This window comes from Momordica charantia (assembly GCF_013281855.1).
Source record: "Momordica charantia cultivar OHB3-1 chromosome 4 unlocalized genomic scaffold, Mcharantia_2.0 BLBB01000004.1, whole genome shotgun sequence".
Lineage (NCBI taxonomy): Eukaryota > Viridiplantae > Streptophyta > Magnoliopsida > Cucurbitales > Cucurbitaceae > Momordica > Momordica charantia.
The window spans coordinates 29,080,482-29,107,454 of record NW_028275162.1 but is presented as its reverse complement, the minus strand read 5'-3'; the positions used below and the strand labels follow the sequence as shown (position 1 = coordinate 29,107,454).

The 26,973-nt window shown below is 36.0% G+C and overlaps 7 protein-coding genes across 10 annotated transcripts; 4 read left to right on the top strand and 3 right to left on the bottom strand.

Moving 5' to 3' along the window:
• Positions 1-1,758: 1,758 nt before the first annotated feature.
• Positions 1,759-4,072, bottom strand: LOC111006222 (peroxidase 51-like). Its single transcript, XM_022278013.2, has 3 exons — positions 3,825-4,072; positions 3,490-3,681; positions 1,759-2,497 (listed from the first exon to the last, which is right to left on the bottom strand). Exons 1-3 carry the CDS (start codon positions 4,035-4,037, stop codon positions 1,922-1,924), a joined length of 981 nt encoding a protein of 326 aa, XP_022133705.1. The 5' UTR covers positions 4,038-4,072; the 3' UTR covers positions 1,759-1,921.
• Positions 4,073-5,153: 1,081 nt separating this feature from the next.
• On the top strand, positions 5,154-7,416 carry LOC111006223 (nucleic acid binding / zinc ion binding protein). The gene is made up of 4 exons (XM_022278014.2): positions 5,154-5,390; positions 5,654-5,718; positions 5,947-6,145; positions 6,736-7,416. Exons 1-4 carry the CDS (start codon positions 5,274-5,276, stop codon positions 7,117-7,119), a joined length of 765 nt encoding a protein of 254 aa, XP_022133706.1. The 5' UTR covers positions 5,154-5,273; the 3' UTR covers positions 7,120-7,416.
• Positions 7,417-8,069: 653 nt separating this feature from the next.
• RPL27 (ribosomal protein large subunit 27) lies at positions 8,070-9,250 on the top strand. Its single transcript, XM_022278015.2, has 3 exons — positions 8,070-8,517; positions 8,685-8,786; positions 8,854-9,250. Exons 1-3 carry the CDS (start codon positions 8,224-8,226, stop codon positions 9,028-9,030), a joined length of 573 nt encoding a protein of 190 aa, XP_022133707.1. The 5' UTR covers positions 8,070-8,223; the 3' UTR covers positions 9,031-9,250.
• Positions 9,251-9,583: 333 nt separating this feature from the next.
• LOC111006221 (ribonucleoside-diphosphate reductase small chain) lies at positions 9,584-10,840 on the bottom strand. Its single transcript, XM_022278012.2, has one exon. The coding sequence runs from the start codon at positions 10,703-10,705 to the stop codon at positions 9,716-9,718; it is 990 nt and encodes a 329-aa protein (XP_022133704.1). The 5' UTR covers positions 10,706-10,840; the 3' UTR covers positions 9,584-9,715.
• A 904-nt stretch (positions 10,841-11,744) lies between these two features.
• Positions 11,745-15,366, top strand: LOC111006225 (Transcription factor TFIIIC, tau55-related protein). The gene is made up of 5 exons (XM_022278016.2): positions 11,745-12,068; positions 12,813-12,942; positions 13,999-14,049; positions 14,666-14,714; positions 15,129-15,366. Exons 2-5 carry the CDS (start codon positions 12,829-12,831, stop codon positions 15,317-15,319), a joined length of 405 nt encoding a protein of 134 aa, XP_022133708.1. The 5' UTR covers positions 11,745-12,068; positions 12,813-12,828; the 3' UTR covers positions 15,320-15,366.
• Positions 15,367-15,982: 616 nt separating this feature from the next.
• SOX (sulfite oxidase) lies at positions 15,983-19,753 on the top strand. Of its 2 annotated transcripts, XM_022278444.2 has the most exons (12): positions 15,989-16,219; positions 16,729-16,844; positions 16,948-17,010; positions 17,134-17,170; positions 17,312-17,393; positions 17,476-17,594; positions 17,793-17,888; positions 18,254-18,364; positions 18,451-18,552; positions 18,810-18,857; positions 19,205-19,420; positions 19,509-19,753. In XM_022278444.2, the coding sequence occupies exons 1-12, from the start codon at positions 16,145-16,147 to the stop codon at positions 19,623-19,625; spliced, it is 1,182 nt and encodes a 393-aa protein (XP_022134136.1). In that variant the 5' UTR covers positions 15,989-16,144; the 3' UTR covers positions 19,626-19,753. The 2 variants fall into 2 exon arrangements, with proteins under 2 accessions (XP_022134137.1, XP_022134136.1); XM_022278445.2 differs by lacking the exons at positions 19,205-19,420; positions 19,509-19,753 and adding an exon at positions 18,944-19,198 and having other exon boundaries at positions 15,983-16,219.
• A 397-nt stretch (positions 19,754-20,150) lies between these two features.
• On the bottom strand, positions 20,151-26,134 carry LOC111006756 (P-loop containing nucleoside triphosphate hydrolases superfamily protein). 3 transcript variants are annotated; one of them, XR_002600894.2, is made up of 15 exons: positions 25,735-26,134; positions 24,923-25,058; positions 24,453-24,833; positions 23,952-24,196; positions 23,378-23,505; positions 23,165-23,283; positions 23,007-23,099; positions 22,311-22,412; positions 22,048-22,150; positions 21,398-21,481; positions 21,222-21,317; positions 20,974-21,101; positions 20,762-20,889; positions 20,606-20,638; positions 20,151-20,411 (listed from the first exon to the last, which is right to left on the bottom strand). XR_002600894.2 is itself a non-coding variant. In XM_022278846.2 (14 exons), the coding sequence occupies exons 1-13, from the start codon at positions 26,082-26,084 to the stop codon at positions 20,788-20,790; spliced, it is 2,067 nt and encodes a 688-aa protein (XP_022134538.1). In that variant the 5' UTR covers positions 26,085-26,134; the 3' UTR covers positions 20,151-20,411; positions 20,762-20,787. The 3 variants fall into 3 exon arrangements, 1 of the variants encoding a protein (XP_022134538.1); XR_002600893.2 differs by having other exon boundaries at positions 20,606-20,889; XM_022278846.2 differs by lacking the exon at positions 20,606-20,638.
• Between the last annotated feature and the right edge of the window lie 839 nt (positions 26,135-26,973).

Sequence of the window (26,973 nt, the reverse complement as noted above, 5' to 3'; positions counted from 1 at the left end):
TTTTAGAAGTTTTCATCAATTTAAGTGTACGTGGGATGCTACTTCTATAATTAGTATGAGACTATTGTAGATTAATTTTGAATAGCACTGCAACAAGAAAAAAAAAACTTTTCTCGATATTTTCATTTTTGACGCATAAAATAAAAACGTTAGGAAAAATCATTTTTCTCGGTGCATATAAAAAGCTTGGAAGAAATAAATTTATCTCGTGATTCTTTTGAACTTTTGAGCTCTAATACCATATTATTAATATTCATGGAGTTCCATTTTAAAATTAATTAACAACAAGAGAAACGGCGCACCTATATTATGAACTCTGGTTAGGTATCTTATATTATCAAATATCAAAAATTATTAAAAAAAAACAGTTCACTTTTTTTTTCAGCAGGTTAATGAAGTTGAAAATTTGATTCATAAGTTAGCTTCACAATTCCATCTTGCTAAAAAAGATTCGAATGGAGGTGTTGGCCACATTTGACATGACAACTATTATTATGGGAAAAGTCAACATTAGAGCACGAGATGCTTTTGGATTTGTTGACTCTAATTTGAACTCAAATTATAAAGAACAAAATTTACTGGAGCGTTTTGAGTTCCGATACCATATCAATATTCATGGATTCCATCTTAAAATCATTTGACAATGAGATGATTAATTCATCCTTATTATAAATAATTCTTGATAGGTCTATTCAATTCTTAACGATGCTAGCAAAACAATTGAATCCTCTGCTATTTAATAATTTGTAATAAATAATTATACTTATTTATTTGATGGGAATTCGAGAACGACACGAGGTTTAACAAGTTGTAATTATTTAATATTCAATTTGTTTGAAATTTGGGAGAGGTGGTTTTAGTTTCTAATTTCTAATTACCAAACTACAGTCCAGAAATGACAAAACTGCCCCTAGGTGTTTGCTTGCAGAGAATGAAAACGACTCTCTAACAAATCCGACCCGTGGTTTCCCTTTCCCTTGATATATACAATATAAATTATACTCACTTGTTTTTTGTTTTTTTCACTTTTAAGTTTCTCTAAGTTTGGATAAACATCATTTCTCATATTCATCATTCCTAAATTTAATCCTAAAAATTATTATTATTATTATTATTATTATTATTATTTTTCCCATTCGGATTCGATCATTTTCGTATGGTCTCTTTATTAATAAATTTGGCAGATTAATTAGCCGTATCAAAATCCAACACATAGCTAATTGACTTCAATAAGTCCTGGAAAGATAATACTACGAGAAACGTTATTTTAAAAACAATTAGTAAACTCATTTTGGCATAATAGAAGTCCAATTCAGCCGGGGGCAACGAAAATAACACTTTATTTAGATTTTAATTTTAATTTTATGTTTGAAAAGATTAAAATAAATTTGATGATTGAGTGATCATTTCTACTGTTGTGGAATAATAAAAACAATCATTTGTACATTTGATTTTGAAGAAAATATTAAAATTAGAGTACCACTTGTAGTATGTACCAATAATTTAGTTTTGATGTGCCACCAATAATTAATTTCATTTCTACATTTTAATAAATTTAAAAGATAATGATTTTTATTCAAACAATATATACTTGCGACTCTTATTAAAAAAATATATTTTTACATTATGAGACAAGATTGACAATTAAACCCCCTTTAAAACAAACATATCATTAATTTTGATGGTTGGATTTGCTTTAATTTAACGCACATGAAAGATAAATTAATTTTTGGTACACATGGTAATCAAGAGACCATAAAAAAAATATATATATATATTAAATTGGTCGAAGTATTACTTTCAATGCGTTTCGAATCTCCTCAACTTCGTTGAATTTAGAAAAAAAAAACACAACACATAAAAGCATATGAGAAATTGAAAAGAACCAGCAGGCGTATAATTGATATATATGGTTTTTGTGTTAAGAATTGTAGGCGGTGCAGTCTGTTCTAATCTGACCCGAAATACCAGTCTTAACGCCCACCCTCCCAAGCCTGACCATGGCGGCGGCAAATGCTTTATTGAAACTACTGCGATCCGTGGCGAAGCCATTAACGGTGGGCTGCGACAAGGGATCGGTGAACAGAACCTGGTCCGACGTGAACAGGCCCTTGTGGTTCACCAGATTCTGATAATAAATGTTGTCCAGTTTCTGAGGGGTTACGGGATCCATGTCCACGGCTACTCTGGGGTCCACGTCTTGGGGGCAAGATTTCATGAGCTGCTTGGCGTAGTTTGGGTCCAGAGACGGGTCCACCGGCGACGACGGGGAGAAGGCGTAGAGGCGGTCGGCGAAGCGGCTGCAGTGGGAGAACCCGACCGTGTGGGCTCCCGACAGAGCTATCATGTCGGTTTGGGTTAGGCCGTTTTTGGCGAACATGGCGTTTAGCTGGCTCAGGTTGAACGTCGGTCCCGGCAGGTTTCCGACCACCAGAGATGCCTTCGAGATTAGCCCATCACGCCGCCCCAATTCCACCGCGAAATTTGGGCCTCCCGCCTATCAAATCAAATATTAAATAATTATATTTTTGTTTATCGTTTAAACGAGATTGAAATACGAATAAATCTTAGTGCAACAATAATTGACACGTACTTCCATATTCCAAATTTCATACATCTAATTTATACTTAAAAAATAAAAAGACAAAAAGATAACATGACTTCAAGTATATATATATTATTTTAATGTGAGCAGTTATTGGAATCAGATAGGTGTGACTAAGTTAAGTATTGGGTAAGGGAATATTAGGTAATAAAATAATAATAAAGGTCTCACATTAGTTATTGAAAGCGGGTCCAAGTTTAGTCAAGTAAAGTAAAGTTCGGATCTAAGGTCTAAAATTTTATTGGTCTGATTTAACCTAATCCTTCTTTCCATTGAAATGCATATAGATCTTCGTTTTTTAAATTAGAATGACCTGTGGGCCAGCTCGTTTGAGTGGTCAGGTCCGCCCCAAGCCCATCCATCATGTTTGGATTTGGACTAAGTTAGGGTCGTTGCTTCTTTAAGTCGGTCAAATTGACCCAGCCCAATAATGAGGTTGAGCTAAAATAGAGCTTCTAATTTAATGGATCAAATTGAAATTTAAACTTTAAATTTTCATTAAAATTCATGTGACAAAATTATTTTTATTTTGACCTCTAAATTTTAATACACATCTCTTTTAGTATTTATTTACATTTTGAAAAGATAATCATTTCAATTTTTATTGCATTCCATCATAATTTGTTTAATTTGTTTAATGGATGAATGAAGAATGGCTTCAAATGTGTATATCATGATTATATGAGCTTGTGTTATTAGAGCCATATAATTATTAAAAAGAAACAGATTCCAAGCAGAGGGATTCAAAGCTTTTCAATGGCATAATTTATGTAATAGGTTAGAGAGCGACAGACAAAAAAAAGAGTTGCAAGTATCTGGTTTGGTCATATTTGAATCCTAATATAAAAAAGGAAGTTGGAGCAAATTATGCTAGAAAAACTAACCAGAACCACCACGTCCCTAGCAGCAATGGCCAATATATCAGCACATGAGACTTTTCCGGGACACACAGCTTCCACGGCTTGCTTTGCCTTAACCACAGTATCAAAACCATCGCCGGCCAACGACAGATTGTCCGTCGCGTCCTTCTCGGCGTCACCACTCGCCAACGCAATCATAACCGAAGCATCACATCCCTACAAAACAACAGACATCAATAAAACAACGTACCACGTGAATTAGGAAAGGGACAATAGACAATATCATACCATTGTAATAATACATACAAAACTTTTAAATTTAATTTTGTTGTAAAATAAATCAAAACTCTGCAACTCACTTGAACAAAGCAATCATGGAAGAACAGCCTCAGAGTTGCTGGAACAGTAACGAATGTCTGACTGAACTTTGCATTGACAGCATTTCGAACAATTTGTTCGACGTTTGGGCACGTAGAATTGTAGAAGTTTTGCGAGAGCTGGCCTTCTCCGAGGTGGAAGAACATACAAACCAGAGCTAAAAGTGGTAGCACTTGCATTGCAAGGGCTGCCATTGACGAGCAGCTTGGCCAGTTAATTATTTGGGGCTGGGGTCGGGGTTTAATTTAAATAGAGGGAAGAAGAGAAGTGGGACAGCTAATTAAAGAAGAAAAGTAAAGAGGACAATGGCTGTCTTAGTGGCTTAGTTCCTTGCATGTAAGAAGATGGGGGATTTAATTTTTAGTTTAGTTGACTTCATTAAGTCATAAAGTTTGATTTCATATCATAATTGTTTGAATTTGGAATAATGATGTCATGAGACATGAACAAACATGTGGATACAAATTTTGTAATGTTGGTTGGTTTAAGGGGAAAAAAAGTTTGAAATGGTAGCGGAAAAACAATTTATGCCATATTAAGAATTTTCAACACAAACACGTGTGACACTGTGAGAGAGAATTTTGAATAAAATTTTAGATGTGAATTGTTTGTTTAATTTCTATGTTCCATGTTTGATTGTCATTTTGGAATTAATAAATTAATTATCCTATGAATTGATTTAATTTTAATGAAAATACTTAAACTCAAAGAGTTTCCTTAAAAAAAAAAAAAAAAATCAAAGATCTGATATTTGAATTGAAAATAAGGAGAGTTTCTTTATTCTTACATGTTCTCCTGCGTGTAAAGTTTTTTCCTTCAAGGATTTAAATTTCAAATACCTATATTATAGGTTGGCATATAAATATTTATTAAAATAGGAATAAAATCCTTCCATTATTCTTGAATAATCCTCCTTTTTTTTTACAAAATAAATATTGGAGATGGGTGGATTTAAATTCTAATATATTTTAGTTTTGATCAATTAATCATTGTGAGTTGAACCATCTCTATAGAACTTGATTAACCTTTTTAATTATGTCCATAAATTAAAACCAAACCCTTGAAAAAAAGATTTAACAAATATAAAATACACCTAATCAAAAGAAAATCAATCTTACTTTATTTCATTAGTGACAACTTAATTGATCAAATTTAGTTGATTTAGGATATTCAGTTAAAGTTCAAATCTTTTCAACTCCTCGTAATTACAGAAATTAGAAACCTCAATTTTATTCTTTAGAAATATCAACCTTAATTTCAGAAAATATTAAAAAAAAAAAAATAGTTACAAATGAAAATCGGACTTTCGGGTCGGGGCCCCGATCAGGCGATTATACGACGCGACGCACCGATGAGTGAAGCTTAATCAGCGTCCCTTCGGCCGTTCGAAGCAAATTGAATCTCCCTCTGCAACGGTCCTTTGCCTTGCCATGGAAGTTGAAGCACAATCAGAGTTTCCGTACTGGAAGCCTTTCCAACGGAGGTTCGATCCTGATTCTCCCTTCTTCGCCTCTGGAAATGTCGAGCGCGAAATCTTGGCCAAACAGGTTTTCTCTCTTTCCTTTCTCTGCTTGTTTGCCCATATTGTTACCCTTCTCCTGAATGCGTCTATTTATAACTAATTTTGTCCCGTATTCCTGAAATCAACTCTTGTTAGAACACGATTATGAGATATCTGTTTGATACTGGAGCTTACTAGGTTTTGAGTTTTCCGTTTTCGGATGGTTAACTTGCGGAATTTTCACTCTAATCCCTAATGTTGACACTCGTGATATTCGATATTTTTATTTTCATTTGTTTTATTTTGAAGGTTGCCTTGGATTTAACCGAAGATGAAAAAGTACAGCTTCAAAGTATGGTAGTTGATGCTGCCAGGTAAAGGTTTATTTTGCTATCTCCTCATATATTGTAAGTTTGAGCCCTTGAGGCTTTATTTAGAGGTTAAATGATTGGTTGCAATTACAAAAGGAAGAAAATTCATGGCGAAGTCGGAAGTAATGATTTGTGATACTTGTTGACTATTTCTTTCTTTATTTTCAATGTATGATCGAGACTCCATTCCTGAGTTTCCAATGTTTGTTTCTGGAATTGTTATCTGTACAGGGAAATATTTTGCCCAATTGTTGGTTGTGGTGCGCGCTTGAAATCTTTGGATGACTTTGAAGATCATTACAATGCGCGGCATACTGCCTCTTGTTCAGTATGCCCAAGAGTTTACCCAACATCACGCCTACTTAGCCTGCATGTGTCTGAGGCGCATGACTCATTCTTTCAAGCAAAAGTAGCTCGTGGCTATGCCATGGTATATATCTTGAATTTCGTTATCCTTTATATTTCTGTTGTGCATCAGTGTAGCTCGTGGCTATGCCGTGGTATACATCTTGAATTTCGTTATCCTTTATATTTCTGTTGTGCATCAGTATTAGTTCTTATCTACTGATATATATATATATATATATATATAAAGGGAAGTACTTATGCTTTACATTGTATTTTTATCCAAGTCACGGCTTTGAGGCCTTCTTTGAAAACCCCAATAGTTCATTTATGCTGTGTGATTATGATAACAACTTTGAGCACGTGGCTTTTAACTATGGCTAGCGGGGACTGAAGCTTTAGTTTTCATTCAAACACTGAGTTACTTGTATTATTATAATTGGATTTCTTTTCCACATTCTTGATCGAGAAAAAACACTGAAATAAAGAGTATTATTGTAATAGGATGACTATATAAGTCACGGGTCCCCATCTTCTCTATGGATAATATTATCATGTCACTTGAAATAGTCTACTGGTGAACATGACACTTGTAATATTTAGCATGTTCTTGTTAAATTACATCTTTAGTTCATTGCTTCTTTGTTTGATATAAATTTATATCGTGTGTGACAGTATGAATGCCTGGTGGAAGGTTGTGGTTTGAAGTTCAAGAGCTATAAAAGCAGACAGCAGCATCTAGTGGACAGGCATAGCTTTTCCGCTTCATTTGAATTCTTTAAGAAAGCTCACCCTTCTAAGAAACAGAGACAGAAATCACATCGTAAACAAGTAATTCAAGAAAGGCAAGAAACTTCCAAAATGGATGTCGAGAGTGAAACTATAGATAGCCTCATCTCGGGAGTATCTAAACTAAGTACTTCTGACTCAACTCCTTCATCAATCAGCTTTGGCCGCAGGCACACTCGAGGCTTAACATTTGTTCCTCGGGCAGTTCAGCGTGAAAAAGTGTCCGACTCCAAAACAGCTGGAACAAAGAGAGAAAATTTCTGCATCTAGACCAAGTAAGGATATAGTACTGTGTGTCATTTCCAGCACATCTGCTTCCTGACTTTTGCTGCATATTTTGATTGATGGTTCTCAAGGATATCTGGTACTGCAGCATTCCGGAGTAGGGTTCATAGTTCTTTTGTAGTTGGGATGAAATTTGAGATCATATGCAAAAAATGATGTGCAGAATGTTGCGTTTGCAATGCACTGTCTTAGTGGAGAAAATCAATGTTAATTGAAATGGATGGATATTACAATGTTGATACTCTAAGATAACATTTTTATCTTGTTGCTATGTACTTCCAATAGATTGTCCTAATCATGAAGGAAATATTGTTAACAGAAAAAAAAAAGGATGCGTTTTTCACTTTGTTATATAAATATGGGCAGATTTCTTGATGCATTTGGTGGTAGTTTGGATCTTCACGGAGCTCGAAGGTGCTTGCTATTTTTATACTGTATTTGGGATAAGTATTGTAAAAAGTTGTTTTGAATAAAAATATTTTTTTATAAGCACTTCTAAAAAAATTACTATGAAATAGTTTAGCTTCTTTGAAGTTAATTCAACTTCAAAGTGATTGGTGCTATTATAAAAAAAAGTGATTAAACTATAAAGTATGTCAAACTCACTCTTAGTAATGATTCATTTATCTCTCAGTCACGTACACAGAGACAATGAGTTAGTTAAATTTAGAGTTCTACTTTATATTAAGTATGAAAATTCGAACTTAATATTTTTTAGTTTTTAATACATAAAGTTAGTATCCTTAAGTGGAATAGAAATTGTTTGGCCGAGGTAGGTTCAAATTAGTATGAAAATATGTTATTATATTCGGATTTTTAAAAAAAAAAAAAAGGAAAAAAAAGTTCCCAAGTCATTTTTCCTCTTTTTCCAGAGTTGGGTAAAAAAATAAAATAAAATAAAATAAAAAGCCGTATTTATAATTGTATCATCGTTTGATTGTAGCCTGGATTGGTCTACCACTACCAGTGGGGTTGTGGCGGTTGTGGTTTGAAGGATAAGGTTCGCATTCGCTCCCTCACTGTCTCTCTCTCTGTGAATCCTTCTACATCTCTATCGATTTTCAATTTCGATTTTGAGGACACGGCGAAATGCCTGTTGCAGCCATGAGTTTAAACCTAGTTGGTGCATTCAGAGGCCTCTCTCTGGTCTCTAGTTCTTCCTCCTCTTTCTTCAGAGGCGATTTCGCCTCCGTTCAACCGCCTCCCAAGTTCTCCCTCTCCTTCCCCAACAGGTTCCCTTTAACCATTGAAAACGCCCACAAGAAAGGAGCTGGAAGCACCAAGAATGGCCGAGATTCCAAGGGTCAGAGGCTCGGCGTCAAGATCTTCGGCGATCAACTTGCCAAGCCCGGTTCCATTATCGTCCGTCAGCGCGGAACCAAGGTTATTTCTCCCTCCTCTGCTTCAATTTTGAAAATTACATGAACTGGAACTTACTGCTCGTTCCGCCCATCGTTTAGGGCATTTCTGTGGTTTCTGTTCTTGTACCAATCATTTGTTTATAGGTCTCTTTTTTTTGTCCCATTTCTTTTGTGTTGCAAAACCTCCAGTTCCACGCCGGAAAGAACGTGGGGCTTGGCAAGGATCATACGATTTTCTCATTGATTGATGGACTTGTGAAATTCGAGAAGTATGGACCTGACAAGAAGAAGGTTTAACTTCGAATCTGGACCCTTCATTCAAATAATGAACACAAAACTGAGATATATTTCATTGCAGGTGAGCGTCTACCCAAGAGAAGTGCAGCCTGAGAATCCAAACAGCTACAGAGCAAGGAAGAGGGAGTATTTCAGGTTGCAAAGAGAGCGCAAGAAAGCAAGGAAGGAAGGCAGTATTGCTCAACCCCAATTAGTATTAGCTTCTTCTGATGCTACAGAAACAAATCCAGTTTGCTGATTTCCAGAGGCAGCACTTCAATTACTGCTTCTTTAAAAGCTCTCATGGTATTGCAGGAAGAAGGTCTGCTCCACTAGCTTCTCTTCTTTAGTTGTTGTGCACATATAGTTTGCTGGATTCTTCATAGCAATATTCGCTTGTTCTACTTCTTGCCCTCAGATTTTCTGTAACATTCATAGCCCGTTTTGAAAATATTTCAGATATCCCTCAACTTTCACTATTTTCTTTCTGGGTTGATTTTGTTGCTGTCAAAATGGCATACAACAGATAATACGGAGTGAGTTTTGATGAATTTTCTGTTGAAAATGTTTCCAGTAGATTAGATGAATTGGTACCCGCCCTGTACCAACATCAATAGGCTGAAATTTGATATAGTTTTCGTGATTTTCTTATTGAAATGGCATGCAGAAAATTATGTAAAATTGGGAATTGGGATGCCCAATATGCTAAATATGATAGCAGATAACATAAGAAAGGGACATGGCAAAAAGATAATTAAAAGGAAGTCCATTTTAAGAGCTTCAGAAACAACGTCGCCTAGCGATGATCAATGTGACGTAAGAGATTTTTCTTAACTCAGATTATTATTCAACAAATTAGAAATACATCCCAAAGCAATCAAATGATTACGAAAAAGAAACCAAAACTAATAAATACACAGATGATGATACAGAGGAAACCAAGTCTAAAAATCCTCATCCATCTTGAACTCATGAATCCCTCCATTTCCATGGAGGCTCGACATCACAGACGCCTTCTGATACTCTCCCACCCTCTTCTCGAAGAAGTTGGTTTTCCCCTGCAGCGATATCAATTCCATCCAATCGAACGGGTTCTGTACATTGTAAATCTTGCTGTGCCCTAGGGCTACCAGCAACCGGTCAGCAACGAACTCGATGTACTCGCTCATCAGATCGCCGTTCATCCCCACCAACGCGCACGGCAGTGCATCGCACACGAATTCCCTCTCGATATCCACCGCCTGCCGGACGATCCCCTTCACTTTGTCGTCGCTCAGTTGATTCCTCATCAGAGAGTACAGCAAGCACGCGAAATCGCAGTGCAGGCCTTCGTCTCGGGAGATCAATTCGTTTGAGAATGTCAATCCTGGCATAAGGCCTCGTTTCTTCAGCCAGAATATGGCGCAGAAACTTCCCGAGAAGAAAATACCTTCCACACATGCGAAGCCAATCAGACGCTCTGCAAACGACTCGGAGCCGTCGATCCATTTTAGCGCCCACTCGGCTTTCTTCGCGACGCAAGGTACAGTCTCGATGGCGTGGAACAACCTGTTCTTCTCGACTGAGTCCTTGATGTAGGTTTCGAGCAACAAACTGTACATCTCGGAGTGAATGTTCTCAATTGCGATTTGGAAGCCATAGAACGCTCTAGCCTCCGCAACCTGAACCTCCTTCATGAACCGGCCGGCGAGATTCTCCAGAACGATACCATCGGAGGCGGCGAAGAAGGCCAGAACGTGGGAGATGAAATGCTTTTCGTCGGCCGTGAGGCCTTCCCAATGGCGGAGGTCCTGTGAGAGGTCGACCTCCTCAGCGGTCCAGAACGAGGCCATGGCTTTCTTGTACATTTCCCATATCTGAGGATACTCAATTGGGAACATGCAGAATCTATCGGGGTTAGGAGCGAGCAATGGCTCCTCTGGAATCGCAGGCATTTTGAGAAATCTGAAGATTAAAAGAGAGAATTGGGAATTCTGGTGGCTAGATTCTCGAGTGATGATGGTTTTGCACAGAATCTAAGAAGAATGCGAATTATATATAAGCGGTAAGCGCAAGGGGGGAAGAAGATAAAAAAACTAATAATAATAAATTAGAAAATCAAAAAAATAAAAATGGAGCGGGTGATTTTGAAATTTTGCAGAAGCTTGCGGGAGAAGAGACAGAACGTGGACGAAGGGCAATTTGGGAAGATTCGAAGATACGATTCGGATGGTCAGCAATCGCAGCGGCCCGATTAGAAATTTAGAACGAAAGGGTGCAACGGTCATTTAATACGATTTGTTTCGACTTCCCAAATATGACCTTTATGGTTATGGGAGATTCACTTACGTTGTTAGGGAAAGGGATGGGCTGACCCCGTAAATATGAATATAAAGGAAGGGTGGAATTGGAAACAAGTGAAGCTTGAGAGGGAAGCTTTGCCTTTTAATTTGGCAGAGAAATTCGATATGGGTAGCGGGAAACTGAAATTGGCGCCGTTTCGAACTTGGAGTTCTAAGATAAATTTTTAAAAGTTTAGAAAAACGCGATGGAATTTATAATTATTTAAAAAAAAATTAATAACAACCGTTAATTTGCTACCCAATAAAATACTAATTTTAAGAAGATATCACTAATATAAAAATGACATAGCAGTGATATAGTTTATATTGATTTATATAGGTGATGATTTACACGAAAAATGAATATTGATGATATATTTTATTAATAGTAGAATGATTATTAAATTTACAAATTACTATTTTTTTGCTAAGTCTAGACTGTAGAATATGATATTCGTGGTTGCAAGTGTGCAACCACGAGCACAGACGTTGCTTACACACGCACGCACGTGACAGGAGCCAAGCCAAGCAGCCAAATGTAATATCCAGTTGTGCCGATTCGGCCCGGTCCAATAATAAAAGGATCGAGTCAAACCGAACCGATATACTGGCTCGGCCGCTCTGACTATCCTTCTTCCTCTCCCACTCGGACTCGGTGTTCTAATTTATCTCCGTAAGCTTTCAGAGTAAGAACTCCTCGGTCCGACTACAAAACGGAGATAGAAAACCCTAAAATTAGTTATCGCTCTCTCTATCGAGTAGTCTCGACTCAGTACATAATTTTACCAGAAACTCATCTCCATCGCCGATCAACTGTTTCGTCTTCCTGAAGACACCAAAGTCGAACTCGGAATTTCGTCTTACATCCCGAGGTTCACGGCGTCGCCTTCTTAGAGAGCTTCGGGGGACCGGACTTCTCTGCATCTGCTCACCACTTGACGGAAGCACTCCTTGGCCATCACAATACGGAATTCAGGTCAGAATTAAGGCCCCTCATGGCTCATATCCGACTATTTTTTGTTTAAATAAATGAAAAAAAAAACTTTATTAAAATTTTTTGAAATCCAAATACGGGAGTCGAGAGAGAGAAAAATTAGAGAGAAGGGAGATAAAACTTCCTAGTGCTTGGGCCAGTGAACCAATTTTTATGACTTTTAGTTTTATTATATGAAACGAACCTAACTTTGTGTAAGCATTGGCTAAGTTGGAGCGTGATTATGGTTGGTTAGAACTGTTTTAGCTGGGTTTGGCCATTTAATTGCTGAGGTTGGGAATTTCTTTTGTGTTTTGTTTTAGTTTAATTTTAAGTGTTCTATTAGTTGAATTTTTGTGTGATTAATTATTTAATTTTGAGGAAATATTAATCTTACTGCTGGTGCTGCTGGTTCAAGTTTAGAGTTCAATGTGATGAAATTAGAAGTTTAGTGCTCGGAGTGAATGATATATAGCGGTAAAAATAATTTTTTCCAGAAAGGAAAAAGTATTCCGAATTCATAGCCCAAATGACTATGATAGAACTAAACTAGCCAAGCTCAAGCTGGACAAAAGTAAATTCTTTTCTTTTTTCCCTAAAAAATATTGGCCAAGGTTTAAAATTTTAAAAAACATACTATATCATTTTGTGATGGAAAAGGTCTCATCGTTTAGCTAAAAGCTTCATTTTTCACATTACTACTTGAAGCATCACTGAGCCGCTAACAAATTCAATTTATTTTTTCAGGGGATCCGTAAGGAACATGGAGAAAACTACAATTGATCCTGCCTCTGATGGCGAGGAAGATTATGTATTGCTCGATCTTGGTGATGTATCGCTTCTTGACATCCCACCCAATGCTCCATATGTTCTATCTGTATGTTTCTAACCTACTCTGATTTCAAGTAATGAATTTTTCTCTACTGTTGAGCTTATCATGGTTAAATCAAAAATTCAATGTTCATTATTTTTCACTCTAAGCTGTTAAGTATGCATCATTTGAACATTTAAAAATTAGACTTAACAGGTAAAAGATTAATTGTCTTAAGTTAGTTAAACAGAAATTTGATTGTACAATAGTCCACAAGTAATGTATTCAATTGTATATTTTATGAATAATTGTTGACATTCTTTGTAACAAATTGAATGGCATATGTTATGAGAACCGTTGGAGAGTTAAGTAAAAACTGACTTATCTTATTGATTTAAAAAAGAATGGAAACGAAAAGAGAAGCTCCACCTTACAAATAGGTTAGGCTTGAGTGGAATGATAGTCAGTTACATTAGGTTCCATCAAGTAAAAATAAAATAACCACCCTTGGTAAAAACTAATCCTAACAACTAATCAAAATAAGATTACAAATTGACCTCTCCATCAATACCAATCCCCTCCTGAGAAAAACAACTAAATCACAAGTTAGGACTACTTCTCACCTGGATGATAATCGTTAGCCAAGTCAAAGCATTATACACATTATTAGTGTTGAGATCAGATGGCAGATTAACAGCATACTGTTGGATTTGAGGGAAAGGAGAGCAAATTACATTAGTTGCCATCAAGTAAAAGTTAAATAACCCCAGGTAAAAACTAATCCTGACAGCTACTCAAATATAAGATTATTATTTAACCTCCATGCCTGTATCAAGAGCAATACTAAGTTTATATGGATTGCTACTGTTCAATAGACAGGTATTAATCACCAACCATCTCAATTGATAACAAAAACTTTCCCACTATTATACTCCTTTACTAGGCTTCAGTGCTAGACTAAGATACAACTTGTCCTGGAGTATCTGGTGAGGCGTGAGGGTGTTATCAAGTTTTTGATAATTACGTGTTGGGATCTTTAAGAATTAAATTGATGTGTTTTGTTGGCCAAGAATTTTGTTAATCTGTATGATTTATTAAAGTTTTGTTTAATTTGTTTTGCAGGGGTTGGACACAATGAATCCAGTGTTGACTATATGTGACAAAATTAAGATGGTAAGTTGTAAAAATAAGATTCAAGCTCTGCACCTAGTGTACTGCAGAACAATCTGAATGTGTAAAATCTTTGGCATTATTGAGCTCACACATGATCACCTCCGTATGCATTTTTCTACTTTGCAGTTTATTTTTCTTAAGTAGTTAAGTTATCTTCTACCTGCCTCTCTGTTTGAGAGGAACTTGGGGCTTCACTTGCTATTCTTGAGTAATTTATGATTTATTAGGTAAAGTTCTATCGGATATGTGTGACTTATGTTTTTGTTCCTTCAATAAAGAAGCTTTAATTTGTTGTTTACTGTTGTTAAGAGTACAATCATTTTTTTCATTTGAGGATAAGCTTCCAGATTAGATGTATATTACTAGAGAAAAACTCCTGAACCATACTCCCTTTTGTTTACATAATAAATGAAATATATGGACCCTGCACCATCATTTCTAATACAGTGCTCACAATTTAGATGAAATTAATAATATTATTTTTTTGTTTGGTCGGGGGTAAGGCTGTCTCTGTCCGATTTTTTGTGAATAACAGGCAAATATATATAAGATCCTTGCCATTTTATGATCATACTAAATATAGTGAATTAATTTATGTTTATCTCTCTTTTTGTAGGTTGGAGAATATGAAGAAACAATAGGCACATGTTTGACCTTTGCCGAAGGTGAGTAACCTCATTTTATTATATTTCTTAACCTGTAGCATTAGAAAACTATGTACTGGGGATGGCAGTTTGGAAGCAATTCCTTAATAGAAGCTATAAACTATATACTTGTTTAGCTGTCTTAAAGAACGACATTTTTTTGGTTGTTTATCTCAAAATGCATATATTTTATATTTTAAATTTTCAACCATTTCAATATGACCTTGAGCTAACTTCATCCAGTAAATTTAACACATGTATGAATTTGATTTCTGAACCTTTATGTAAGTTTCCAATTTGTTGGTTGAACCATGAAAAAATTTAATGAACTTTAAAAAAATGGTGGAACATGCTGTGTTGCTGCTTTGCTTATACTGTGTGCACATTGCAATAGAGATTGGAAAACCATTACTGAATTCATGTTCACTACTGTAGAGGAAGTCTCTGTGGTTGAAGAAGAAGAAGAAGCAGGGCCATCTGAAACAATTCATCGCACGGCAGAGGCTGTTGCACCAAATCGAGCTCCAAGGAAGGAGTTGAAACCCATTGCTTCTGTTCATAAGATCCTTAAGTTTAAATTATTGCCTGATTCTGCTGTTCCAAACTCAACATCTGAGCACACTTGAGAGACTCAGATTATTTGTATATATTACTTTGGTATGTTCCTTGATAAGCCTTAAAAAGAGGAAGAAAAGACAATTTTGTTTTAGAAAAAAAACTACAATATTTTCCAAATAGTTTAAGAAACGATGTATTTTAAAATTTAAAAAAAAAAAAAGGAAAGAAAGAAACCCCAAAAAAAGATTAAAATCTGAAACGATGGGCTAAAGTCATCGTAAACGTCCCACGACCACAGTTTTAGCAAAGCGACGACTAAGATTCATCGTCGCTTAATAATAGCCACGTCAGTTTCCACGTAGCTTTTCTCATTGAGAAGTTCACCCGGCGGTGACGATTGTAACAATCACAGCCTCTTCGTACCCGCAACGAATTCACATTGTGCACAGTAGGCAGTGGCCAAAAATTAAAATCACAGACATTCTACAATCAATGAAGTAGACCATTAATTGTTTACCTTTAAAACGTTTTCGGGATCTTTTTTTCTACCTTAGGAGATTCTTCTAAGTGGTTTCCTATTTATTAAACATTGATCTACTTATCAATTAAATATAATAATTATTTTTAAAATGAGATTCATAGTCTTAATTCGGTATTCTTCTTATAATAAAATAGAAAAATATGTATATTTTAGTAATCAAATTAAATATTTATCATTGTTCTATGTGGGGGAAAAGGAAAAAGATAAGAATAAAATAATCTTATTTTTGCGTCATCTCGTCGTCCTCGCGAAATCGCCGGCCATCTTCTGAGAATAACAATAACCTTTTTAACTGAAACTTGGCTCTCTCACAAATCGAAGCCTTCGCGTTGTGTTCCTAAAGAGTGAGAAAATGCCAGGATTAATCGCACCCTCAGATTACTCGCGAGAGCCACCTCGTCATCCATGTCTCCGGATCAACGCCAAGGCAACCCCTTCTTCCTTCTTCCATCTCTTTTTTCTCCCTTGAGTTTCTGCAATCCGAATTTACTTTTTGCCGGAACTTCTATCGTTTCTTTATAGTTTGCATATGTGATTTACTCTCAGATTATTGTCAATTTGATTGGTTGTGTATCATCCATTTCGTTTTTGTAAAAGTTGTTGGAGAGCATACTTTCTAATGACACATTCTGTGATTTTGTATTGTTTTGTTTTCTTCAGTTCCTCCAGCTTCCTTTTCTTTGTCAATTGTGCCTTCTTGTTCTTTAAATTGTGTGTGATTGGTGACTTAATTTGTGTCTCCAGAGCAATACCGCTCGCTTCGGTATTTCCGATTTGGACTTCTTACTTTGTATAAAATCGACTAGCCTTGAACTAATTGTTCTTTTAGGGATGAATCAAACTGACCGGGAAGAAGTGCTTGTTGTTAATTATGTTTGTCTCTCCATGCGTAATGAATTCTTATGCTGATATTTCCCCCCGATATATCTGGCACAGGAGCCCTTCAATGCAGAGCCACCACGCTCAGCCTTGATTTCATCTTATGTGACCCCTGTAGATTTGTTTTACAAGAGAAATCATGGCCCTATTCCATTGGTGGATGATATTGAAAGGTTTTCTTGTTCCTCCTACTCCCCGCCCCTCCTTAACATTCTCATCTCCTTTGTGCTTCCATTTTGCTTTCAATTACTTCATAGCTTTTATTTTACATTGTAGATATTCTTTCTCTATATCGGGCTTAATACAAAATTCAAAAGAGCTGTTTATGAAAGACATCAGGTGAACTGTGGTATTTTGGATCTAAATGACCATTTCCTTTTTGTTTATGAAGATACAACATATTAGTGAAGCTTGTGTACTAACATACTTCAAAAAGTACTTAAGATTGTTATAATGTTACAGGATGCTTCCAAAGTATAATGTCACTGCCACTTTACAGGTATTCTCATTAGTAGGCATAAGTGGTTGGTATTTCTTCTTTGCCTGGAGTTGGAAATTCTGACTCCAAGTCTATGAGGTAGTTTCCTTTATGCGATTCTTGATTATATAATTTGGCATCATTTGGCTTGCATGGACATAGTGTGCAGGTAATCGAAGGACAGCCATGAGCAAAACTAGAACAGTCAAGGGAGTTGGCTGGGATGTTTCTGCTCTAGGAAATGGTATGCAGCATGCATCATCTAACGTTTTAGATGTTTTAGCTAATAGAATTCATCTTGTTGAAAAAGTTGTTTTAATCCTCAGCTACCTGGGGTGGTGCCAAATTGGCTGATGTTCTCGAACTTGTTGGAATACCTAAATTCAGCTATAGCACACAAAAGGGTGGAAAACATGTTGAGTTTGTGAGCATTGATAGGTGCAAGGTACAACTTTGACCCGTTTAGATGCCTTTTCCCAAATAATAAGAAACAAAAAGGCACTTTATTTATAAAGATATGCCAAATGTTATTGAAAGTCAACTTTTTCTTTATTTTCCTTTAGTTTGAAGAAATTTGTATAGAAAGAAAGTAAGGGATGATTTTGTTGGTTGCTATGCTTCTTGCTATGGTTATTGAATACAGGAAGAAAATGGAGGTCCATACAAGGCATCAATTCCGCTAAGCCAAGCTTCAAACCCTGAAGCAGATGTGTTGCTTGCTTATGAAATGAATGGAGAAGTAAGTTCTGTTGCTTTAAAGGAGCTAAGAGAGTACATGTTACATATTTGAAGTTCGTGCCACATCAAACTCCTCATCTCTTCTACTTAATAAGATAATATATTATATGTATGAATACATTACAATGGATGAACTTTATTTGTTTGAATGGGCCTGCCTTAAATTGTTTCCTGATTGTTGGTAATAGTAATTTTTATTCATGCTTCTTGTCTTTCCAACCTGTATTCCTTCTACTTTGGAGTAATTACTTCATTGTTATTATTATTATACGGGTGAAGGGGTGGTTTAACTTTTTAAGTGTTATGCTATCATGTAGCTTCTTATTGTGCAACTAATACTAAATATAGTTTTCCTTTTCATCAAAGCCTCTTAATAGGGATCATGGTTATCCATTGCGTGTTGTCGTCCCTGGTGTTATTGGTGCACGCTCTGTAAAATGGCTTGATTCTATCAACATAATTGCCGAGGAATGCCAGGTGGGAAATATGAAATGTAAGAGTTTATTTTCTTCTCAACAAAAATTGTTTTCCCTTCAAATTGAGTTCATGTTATTGCCTTGCAGGGTTTCTTTATGCAGAAAGACTACAAAATGTTTCCTCCATCCGTAAATTGGGATAACATTGATTGGTCAACAAGGAGGCCTCAGATGGATTTCCCTGTTCAGGTTTTTGCTGAAGCCTACTACTGCTTTGCTAGATTACGCCTTTTTACTTGATTTTTGCATTATTGTCATTGTTGTTCATAATTTGTATGGTTCCCGAGATCTGAAATCCTGATTTTATTTTATTTGAAGTATACTGAAATCTTGATTAAATCCATTAAAAACAACGTAGAATATTTCCATAGAAAGGAAAAGTATAAAACAGTTCCATATTTTGTAGCATTTACCTGACTAATGCTATTGAACTTGCTGAATTGCAGAGTGTCATATGTTCTTTGGAGGATGTAGATCAAATAAAGCCCGGAAAGGTTAGTTCATTTACTCAAGTCCAATGTTTAATGAAAGATAGAAAATATAGATGATGATGATCTATGCAAAGGATTTCCTATTACAGATCTTAGAGCTTCCAACCTTCTGCCTTCCTTCATCCAGGTTAATTTATAAGTTCGGTATATGTAAATCAGCAAAAACTGGACATTTTTCTGTCTGCATATTTACAATCTAGCTTTCATCCCTTCTGCATCATTTTCTTTAAAGAATTTCCCTCTTATTCTCTCGTTTTTTCTTCTTCTTCTTCACTATTAGTATAATGGTGATAGAGCTGAATACCTACTTGAACAAGCTAATATGATTGTGGTCCTGAAACGTATGTCAGGTAACAGTCAGTGGTTATGCAGTGTCGGGAGGTGGGCGTGGAATAGAGAGAGTAGACGTATCCATCGACGGAGGCAAAAACTGGATCGAAGCCAGCAGATATCAGAAGATTGGTGTCCCGTATGTTGCAGATAGTCCTAGCAGCGACAAGTGGGCATGGGTGTTTTTTGAGGTCACACTCGATGTCGTACGTAACACCGAAATCGTTGCCAAAGCTGTAAGTCTCTTTGAATGAAAATATGGTGATATAGAAGTAATCCAAACAGCTTGGAGTTTGAGCTTAGTTGAGTTGCTAACTTGTGCAGGCTGATTCAGCAGCGAATGTGCAACCGGAAAAAGTGGAAGAGATATGGAACTTAAGAGGTATACTGAACACCTCATGGCATAGGGTTCAAGTTCGAGTTGGTCGTTCCAATATATAGAAGACTGAACTGAGCCGCATAAACCGTTGTCCAATAAGTCTTTTCTTTTTCACCAAATTGCTCTGTGTATGGCTTCTGATTTTACGTTGGAAATGCGAATAAGAAACGTTGGAACCTGCTTACACTGATGCAGCACATTCCGTTTAGGGTGAATTTTTTTTGCTTTTCTTTTTTTGACAAAACCGTTCGGGGTGAGTTTGTGCACAAAACTCAAACTATAAACATATTAATTGTCGCCTCAATTATAATGCTTCTTAAAATAAAAAATAAAACATTCTGAGAGTAGTGCTATTTTGAGAACGTCAATTTAAACATAGTTCAACGATTAAAAGGGAGTGAATTCAAGTTCATATCTCCACTCCACTTGTACTAAAACAAATTTTAAGGATTTTCAAAATCTAATTGAAATGAAAATTTAAAATTAACTCGCTCTTAGATTAGAATAAATGATTCTAACACTTCATTTCTTTTGTCAGATCTTAAAATCATACCAACGTGGGACTACAAGTAAAAAATAACAAAGCGTAATCCAAGCTATTGGTAATCAAAAATAAAGAATTAACTAAAAGAAAAAAGGCGCTTAAAAGTATGGCGTTAAAATGATATCTCAATCCTCCTCCCACATACATTCAATACATTGAATTTTTTATTTTATTTTTGTTTCCCATTACTTTCCCATCAAATATTCCACAGAACAAACTTGCCATAATAGATCTCGGAAGGGAGGATCAGAGACAACTTCTCTATAGCACAACTCGAACTCGAATCCATAGAAAGATTGAAATCCTACAAAAGGGCAACACCACACCTTAGAAACACACTTGAATAGAACACACCTTATGAGACCATAGATAAAGAAACAGGCTTTGTGAATAAAATTTAGGCTGTTAATTTAACTTTGTGAATAAAAATTTCAAGAAAAAAGAATCTTCAACCCCAAGGTTCATAGGGAGACGAAGAACAAGAACTGTCAAACTCACCCATAGTTTAATTGCTTGAGCTTCGGTATTGTTCTGTATTTACGTGAAAAATCCTCTTAAATGAAATAAATTTCAGATCTCAAGACAGACAGATTATAACGACACTTGATCTAAATGCCGCTAAACAATTAGTCCATGCTCAGCTTGTCAGCTTACCTTCCTTCTATGTCAAATATAAAGATTCAAAGTGACAGGCTCCCAAATTGCTTGTTCCATTCATCATATGTGCCAAGTTCGTTCAAAGAGACGGAGGGCCTGACCTCTTGCAATGCGCTCTCAAAGTCCTACATAACTTAGCCAGAAAGAATCAAAGGATATAGTAAGCCTGAGAAAATAAACATAGGCCTACTTATCTATGAAAATCTCACCTTTAGGGTTACAGGCCGCATATCCTCCTTTTTTAGCAATGTAATGTCTGTGCCTTGTTTCAGAGCCTCCCTTAAAGGGCCCATTGATGCGTCTTTCACAAGGTTTTTCATGTCTGAACCCGAATATCCTGTAATTGCACATTTTCCAGCAAAATTTCATAGACAAAGTTAAGACGGATGTTATGCATTCACTGCCAAGTAACATAGTGAAGGCAAGAATTTAGCTCTAAACTTCGTAACATGGATACCTTCTGTTAAAGTGCATATCGTATCAATTTCCTCTTTTGAAAGCTTGAATAATCCATCCTTCTCCAGGAGATTGCGGACAATCCATGCTCTGGCTTCTATATTGCCAATATAACTAGTTAGCCATGTGCTAAGAGTGTCGGGTGCATTTAATTATTATGGATAAAATCATGTGTACCTGAAGAAGGGAGGGGAATGTAAAGTCTCTTGGTAAGTCGTCTCCTTGCAGCTTCATCAAGTTCTTGCGGCCGATTAGTCGCTCCTGAATAAGTTTAAAATCTTTAGAATGTGCAGAGTTGCGTTAAATTTGCGTGATAAGAATAGATCAGGCTTGCAGAGTTTGAAGATGAAAATTATTAATACCACAAGGTAAATCTTAAGAGAAATCATGTCAACTTCCAGCCGTGTGCATAAAAGAATGCAAAACTTCAAAAAATTGATTTAAAAGATCTTTTTCGCTAGTATGAGTAATTGTACTAATCATGACCTTTATTTTGAAAATTAAAATATTTTGAATGTGAAGTCACATTACAAATCCAGAAAATTACATGAACTTACTCATCATAAAAATTGTTTTGAGCGTGTCCAGAATTTCCAAAAGTTCGACTTAAAACTTTTGGAAACTAATGCCAGAATTTTCAATCTCGAATCTGTCCAAGAGAATCTAAAGAGTAGGAACTAGGAAGTATAGACTAGAGCATTCTTCGTATGCCAAACCATTATTGAATTTTTCAGAATGCATACTATTTTCTTTCACAGGACAAATGACAATGGAAAAACTATTTACATGGAACCATGAGCAATATTTTAAAAATGAGGAAACGTTACCTATAAGAAGAATCTGCTCACTGCCATTGTCAAAGCCCTCCATTTCAATAAGGAACTGTGTTTTGAGTCGTCTACTTGATTCATGTTCACCATCTGACTTACGCTACAACCAGAATAAAATTTCACAAGTGATACGAAAAGAATAAATATATGAACTGATCATAAAGCAACATGAACAGTCTTGCTGATCAAACTTGCTTAGTAAACAGCATCTTTATACGAACTGAGAACTATTTCAAGCATGTATGGAATAAGAAGTTTACCTGAGACAGAAGTGAATCAATTTCATCAACAAAGATGACAGCTGGCTGACGACAACTGGCAACCCCAAAGAGGGCTCTCACTAGCTTTTCACCCTCACCAATCTACATTCACCACTTGAATAATTACTATTTGAAACGTATTTCATATATTCTCTGAATTTCAAGAAAACTAAGAGGCCGTTTGGAAGTTGTCTTCAAAAATAGTTTTCTATCTCTTAAGAACAGAAACCCAGTGAAGTATGCTTTGGAGAATTGTGTTTGAAAAGTTATTTTACTCTTATAATTTGTTTACACAAATAGTTTCTGAATATTGTTTTCGAATGCACAACAATCTTTAACCTTTACAACTATCCAAAACAGTTTTTATGACAGAAGCAAAAAATTGTACTTCAGACCAATCCTCAAACAACGTATAGACTATTAGGGAAGTAATATCATCACTAGCTTTTTACCGAACTATGATAAGTAGTAACACGATGAAGTATGCAGTGAAGCAAAAATACTATCTAGCAAGTGTTATCATGATTAACTTTTTATCGAACTATAAAAAGTCAATTTCAACTAAAATCTAATGATTGTTTCAAGAACGTATCTGAAGACCATATTTGAAACATTAAGATCAATTGAAACTTTCCCATAAGTCTAAGAATATTCATAACCATTACATAAATAATGCTAATCACAGTTAGCCCTTACCCACTTGCTAGTTAACGAGCTGGCAGATATATAAAAGAAAGTTGCTTTTGCCTCTCCAGCGATTGCTTTTCCAATCATTGTTTTACCTGTTCCCTGAAAGAGAGTTATAGATTATAAAACAGAACTTCCGTGTAGAATATTCATAGCCATAAACTTACCGGTGGACCAAAAAGAAGGAGACCTCTTCCAGGAGAACGACAACCCTTGAAAATGTCCGGACGTAATAAAGGCCATATTACCATTTCAGTCACACACTTCTTTGCATGTTCAAGACCAGCTACGAATTGTCGTGCAATGAGTTTAAATCAGCACATTTCCGTAAAGAACGCAACTGTATTGAATAATATAAGGAACAAAACACCTGGTATTACCTATGTCATCCCACCGAACATTAGGATCTCTGTCCATAATCTCATTGCTAACATGTTCTATAAGTCGAGGCTCCAAATTCCTTAATTTTTCAGGAAGCTCACCATCAGGACCGCATAACATTTCCATACTAGAATACAACATGAAGCGGGTCAGAATCTGAATAGTTGTAGGAACCAACTTATAATTCTTTTTCACATATAAAGGATTTCATGCATGCATTTTGTAAACCATTGGAAAGTCTAATGACAAAATTTATCGTGACTAACTTATATCACGTAGAGATATCAACAAATCCAGGAATACGTGCCAACTCTTAAAAAACTTACATAGAAAACAAAATATAGTCGAAGCATCACAATAAGTTTGGCAAACCCTTGGTCATTGTACAAGTACAGTGGCAGATCACAGTAGCTATACAGAAATACCATTCGAACAGGAACCCACTAGTTTGTCTAGATACTGACAAAGCATGGTGACAAGTACTTAGGGATGGTTTGCAGAAGTAACAAGATATAAGACGAAGTTGGGAACTTTCAGCAGTAAAACTTCAGATCTTGTGGTCAAACTATTTACCATCTCTTTGTTGAGTCATCCAAAGAATCTTCACCTTTTCCACCAATTCGTGAATTTATCATGTTCCCAGCAGTCCCCCCATTAGACCTTATAGGAGGTACAAAATTTCCACGCACTCCACGACGTGAAGAAGAACCATATGATCGCATGCCATATCCTTTATTGGAAACGTTATGGTCACTTTGAGGGGAGACAGAAGTATTTGGTGATCCTGCAAGTCCTCGTCTTTGCCTTGCATCCATTTCCTAATAGTGAAGAACCGAACAAGGTCATCAAAATTATTGGTAAATAGGTAAACAAATGAGACAGGCAGGGGGAAGAATGCAATAACCCCTCAGCTATTATACAAAGGATGTCTCCATAGAGAAAATGTTAACCTTAAGTTACTTTGCAGTCGGAATATTTCCTGGCCTAGGTCTCCTTAAAATGAGTTCACTTTTATCGATTTTGAAATACTTTTTCATAAAAGCATGCACAGGCATTAATTGTGGAAATAAATACCAGCTTTGTTCTTGCTGTGACAAATGCATTGCCAGAAATATCAGCATTGGCTTCTTCGGTACTCAATGGTGAGTTGGCATTGTCTACCTTAGGACTGCTTATTTCCATCCGAGAACGTCTTGTAGCACCTGTGTTTCCATAAGGTCGACCTTCCTCTTCAAGTTTTATTAAAGATGCACCTTGGGCTTTTGTATGATCATGTAATGAATGATCCTTTTCTAGAATAACACAGTCGTCAAGGCCATTACTTGAGCGCAAAGAGCTCCTGTACAGACTAGGACTTGTCCTACTATGATCTTTTCTATACAAAGACGTAACCTTCGCTTCTGCATTGATTTTTGGTGCCTTGGTACTCAACTTATCCGGCCTCTCTAGCTGATCCTGAGAAGTGAGAAGATATGGTAGATAATGAAATTTTCAGATGTCCTTGAAAGCGAAATGAATAAAGTTTTTCAATGGATGACAGTTACCAATTCATTAACAACCCTTCCATTAGACGACTGAAGTGCCTGAAAGTACTTTGACTGCTTAATCTTGCTGAAATCTATTTCTTTGCTCATGCTAAAAACACATTCTGGAGCTTTCTTTGCTTGTTCAAATACTTGTCTGATAGCAAAATGACGCAACAACCAAATTGGAATTAGTTCAGGATAATACATGAGCAGGAACTGTTTCAAGTTTCCAAAAATCAAAATATTAGTATATGTAACGAGATATAATACAGTAAACCGAAAATGTTGTTATCTACTAGTTACTACCAAGTCAACTCAATGTATATGCTGCACTCGTAATTTATGCACTTGGAACGGCGGACGTTTGTTGTTCGCTAAATAAAAATTCAAAAACATCATACGTGATCCAATTTCATCAGCCGTCAGTAAGCGCTTGTGATAGCTTCAATAGCTCTATTCCAACCCTAAATTCTGCATTTCCTCTAATTGCCTACACAGCCTGAGAAAAGGATCGGTAATTCATTTCTATTTTCCATCTCCCGGAGTTCTTTTGTCTTCGCATTGCTAATCTCAGCTCTACTCCAATTTAAAACTCTAATTTCCTCAATTAAACTGGCGACTGAGATAAGCATCAAATCCAGTACAGATTCTAAGTTCTCGGAAGTATCGACTAAATACAGTCCAGTAAGTTTTCTGAATAATTAAGTTCCAAGGGCAAATGAGCTCCAAGTCAGATAAAGCAACAGTTCATATTCATTTCCCAGCGCTCAATGAATTTCTCTCACTATAAGGAAAAAAAGAGATAATGTATGTGCCTTAAACATTCATACCGATCAGATTCCGGCATGAGGGATCGGCGAGCGACGTCAATTTTCTCAACAGCTTCGCGCCTAATGGGCTGAATAAAAGCTTGATCGACATCGGTATGTGTCTGGGAGTCAAGAAAGCCGAGAAGACGGAGGCCAAGAATTTGAGCCGCAGAGTAATCGCGCTTTTCGAGTGCGAGATCGGCGCCGAAGAGGAGGGATTGGAGCCTCTTCAGGTTCTGGTCCACTTGCTTTCTCCAGCATGCCTCCTCCTCACCGATTCCGATTCGTTCTCCGGATAGAGAAGACGAAGACAAAGATGAATGCGTTGAGCTCTGCTTGGACTGGAACTCCTCTTTTCCCGCCATTTTCATGTTTGCGAGCGCTGTGGCTAGCCACTTTATTTGAGCTTCCGCAATCCGCCCTGTTTCTGTAGCTCTTGGGCCTTGGCGGGATATATGCCCATACGCTGAAATTCTGCTTCTCAATTTTTATCTTTTTAAATTCTTAATTACTTTTATCATTGTATTCAAAAATTCAATTAAATTACTTTTCCAACTTGTTAAGTTGGTTAGATTCAAATTAACCTTCCCTATTTTGTTGTACTAAAAATCGTAAAAAGAAAATATGCACACATACTTATACAATTAAAAAAACATTATGATTTCATTAAAATAATGATTTAGTCTTTGAATTTTAATTTACAATAATTTACCACTATCTTTTAAATGGGTAACAATTTAATCTCTTTACTTTAAAATATGTTACGATTTAGTCTCTATTGCGAAAGATTTCATCAAAATTAAGTATTGTTTTTATCATATAACGATTAAATTTTTGTAATTTATAACACATTTAGCCTCTCGCCAGTTTGTCAATCTACATAACAAATTTTTTTACAATAAGAACTAAATCATTACAAATTTTAAACTAAATTGTTATATATTAAAATTTATAGACTAAATTTTTACCATTTAAAGGTACACGAACTAAGTTATTGCGAACTAAAATTTAATGATTAAATCGTTACTTCCAATTTATGAAAAGTCTTTTATAACATTTTATACATACACGATATAATATTGGCTAGTAAATGATGCTGACCGACCTCCTATGTAAAGATTCAATTTCCAAGCCAACTAATATACGTGTATTTGGATTTTGGATTAAGAAACTTTTAAGTACTCAACTTGCTTTAAACTGTTTAAATTAGGTGACTTAAATGAATGTATAAATATTATTTTGATCTATTTATTTTACACC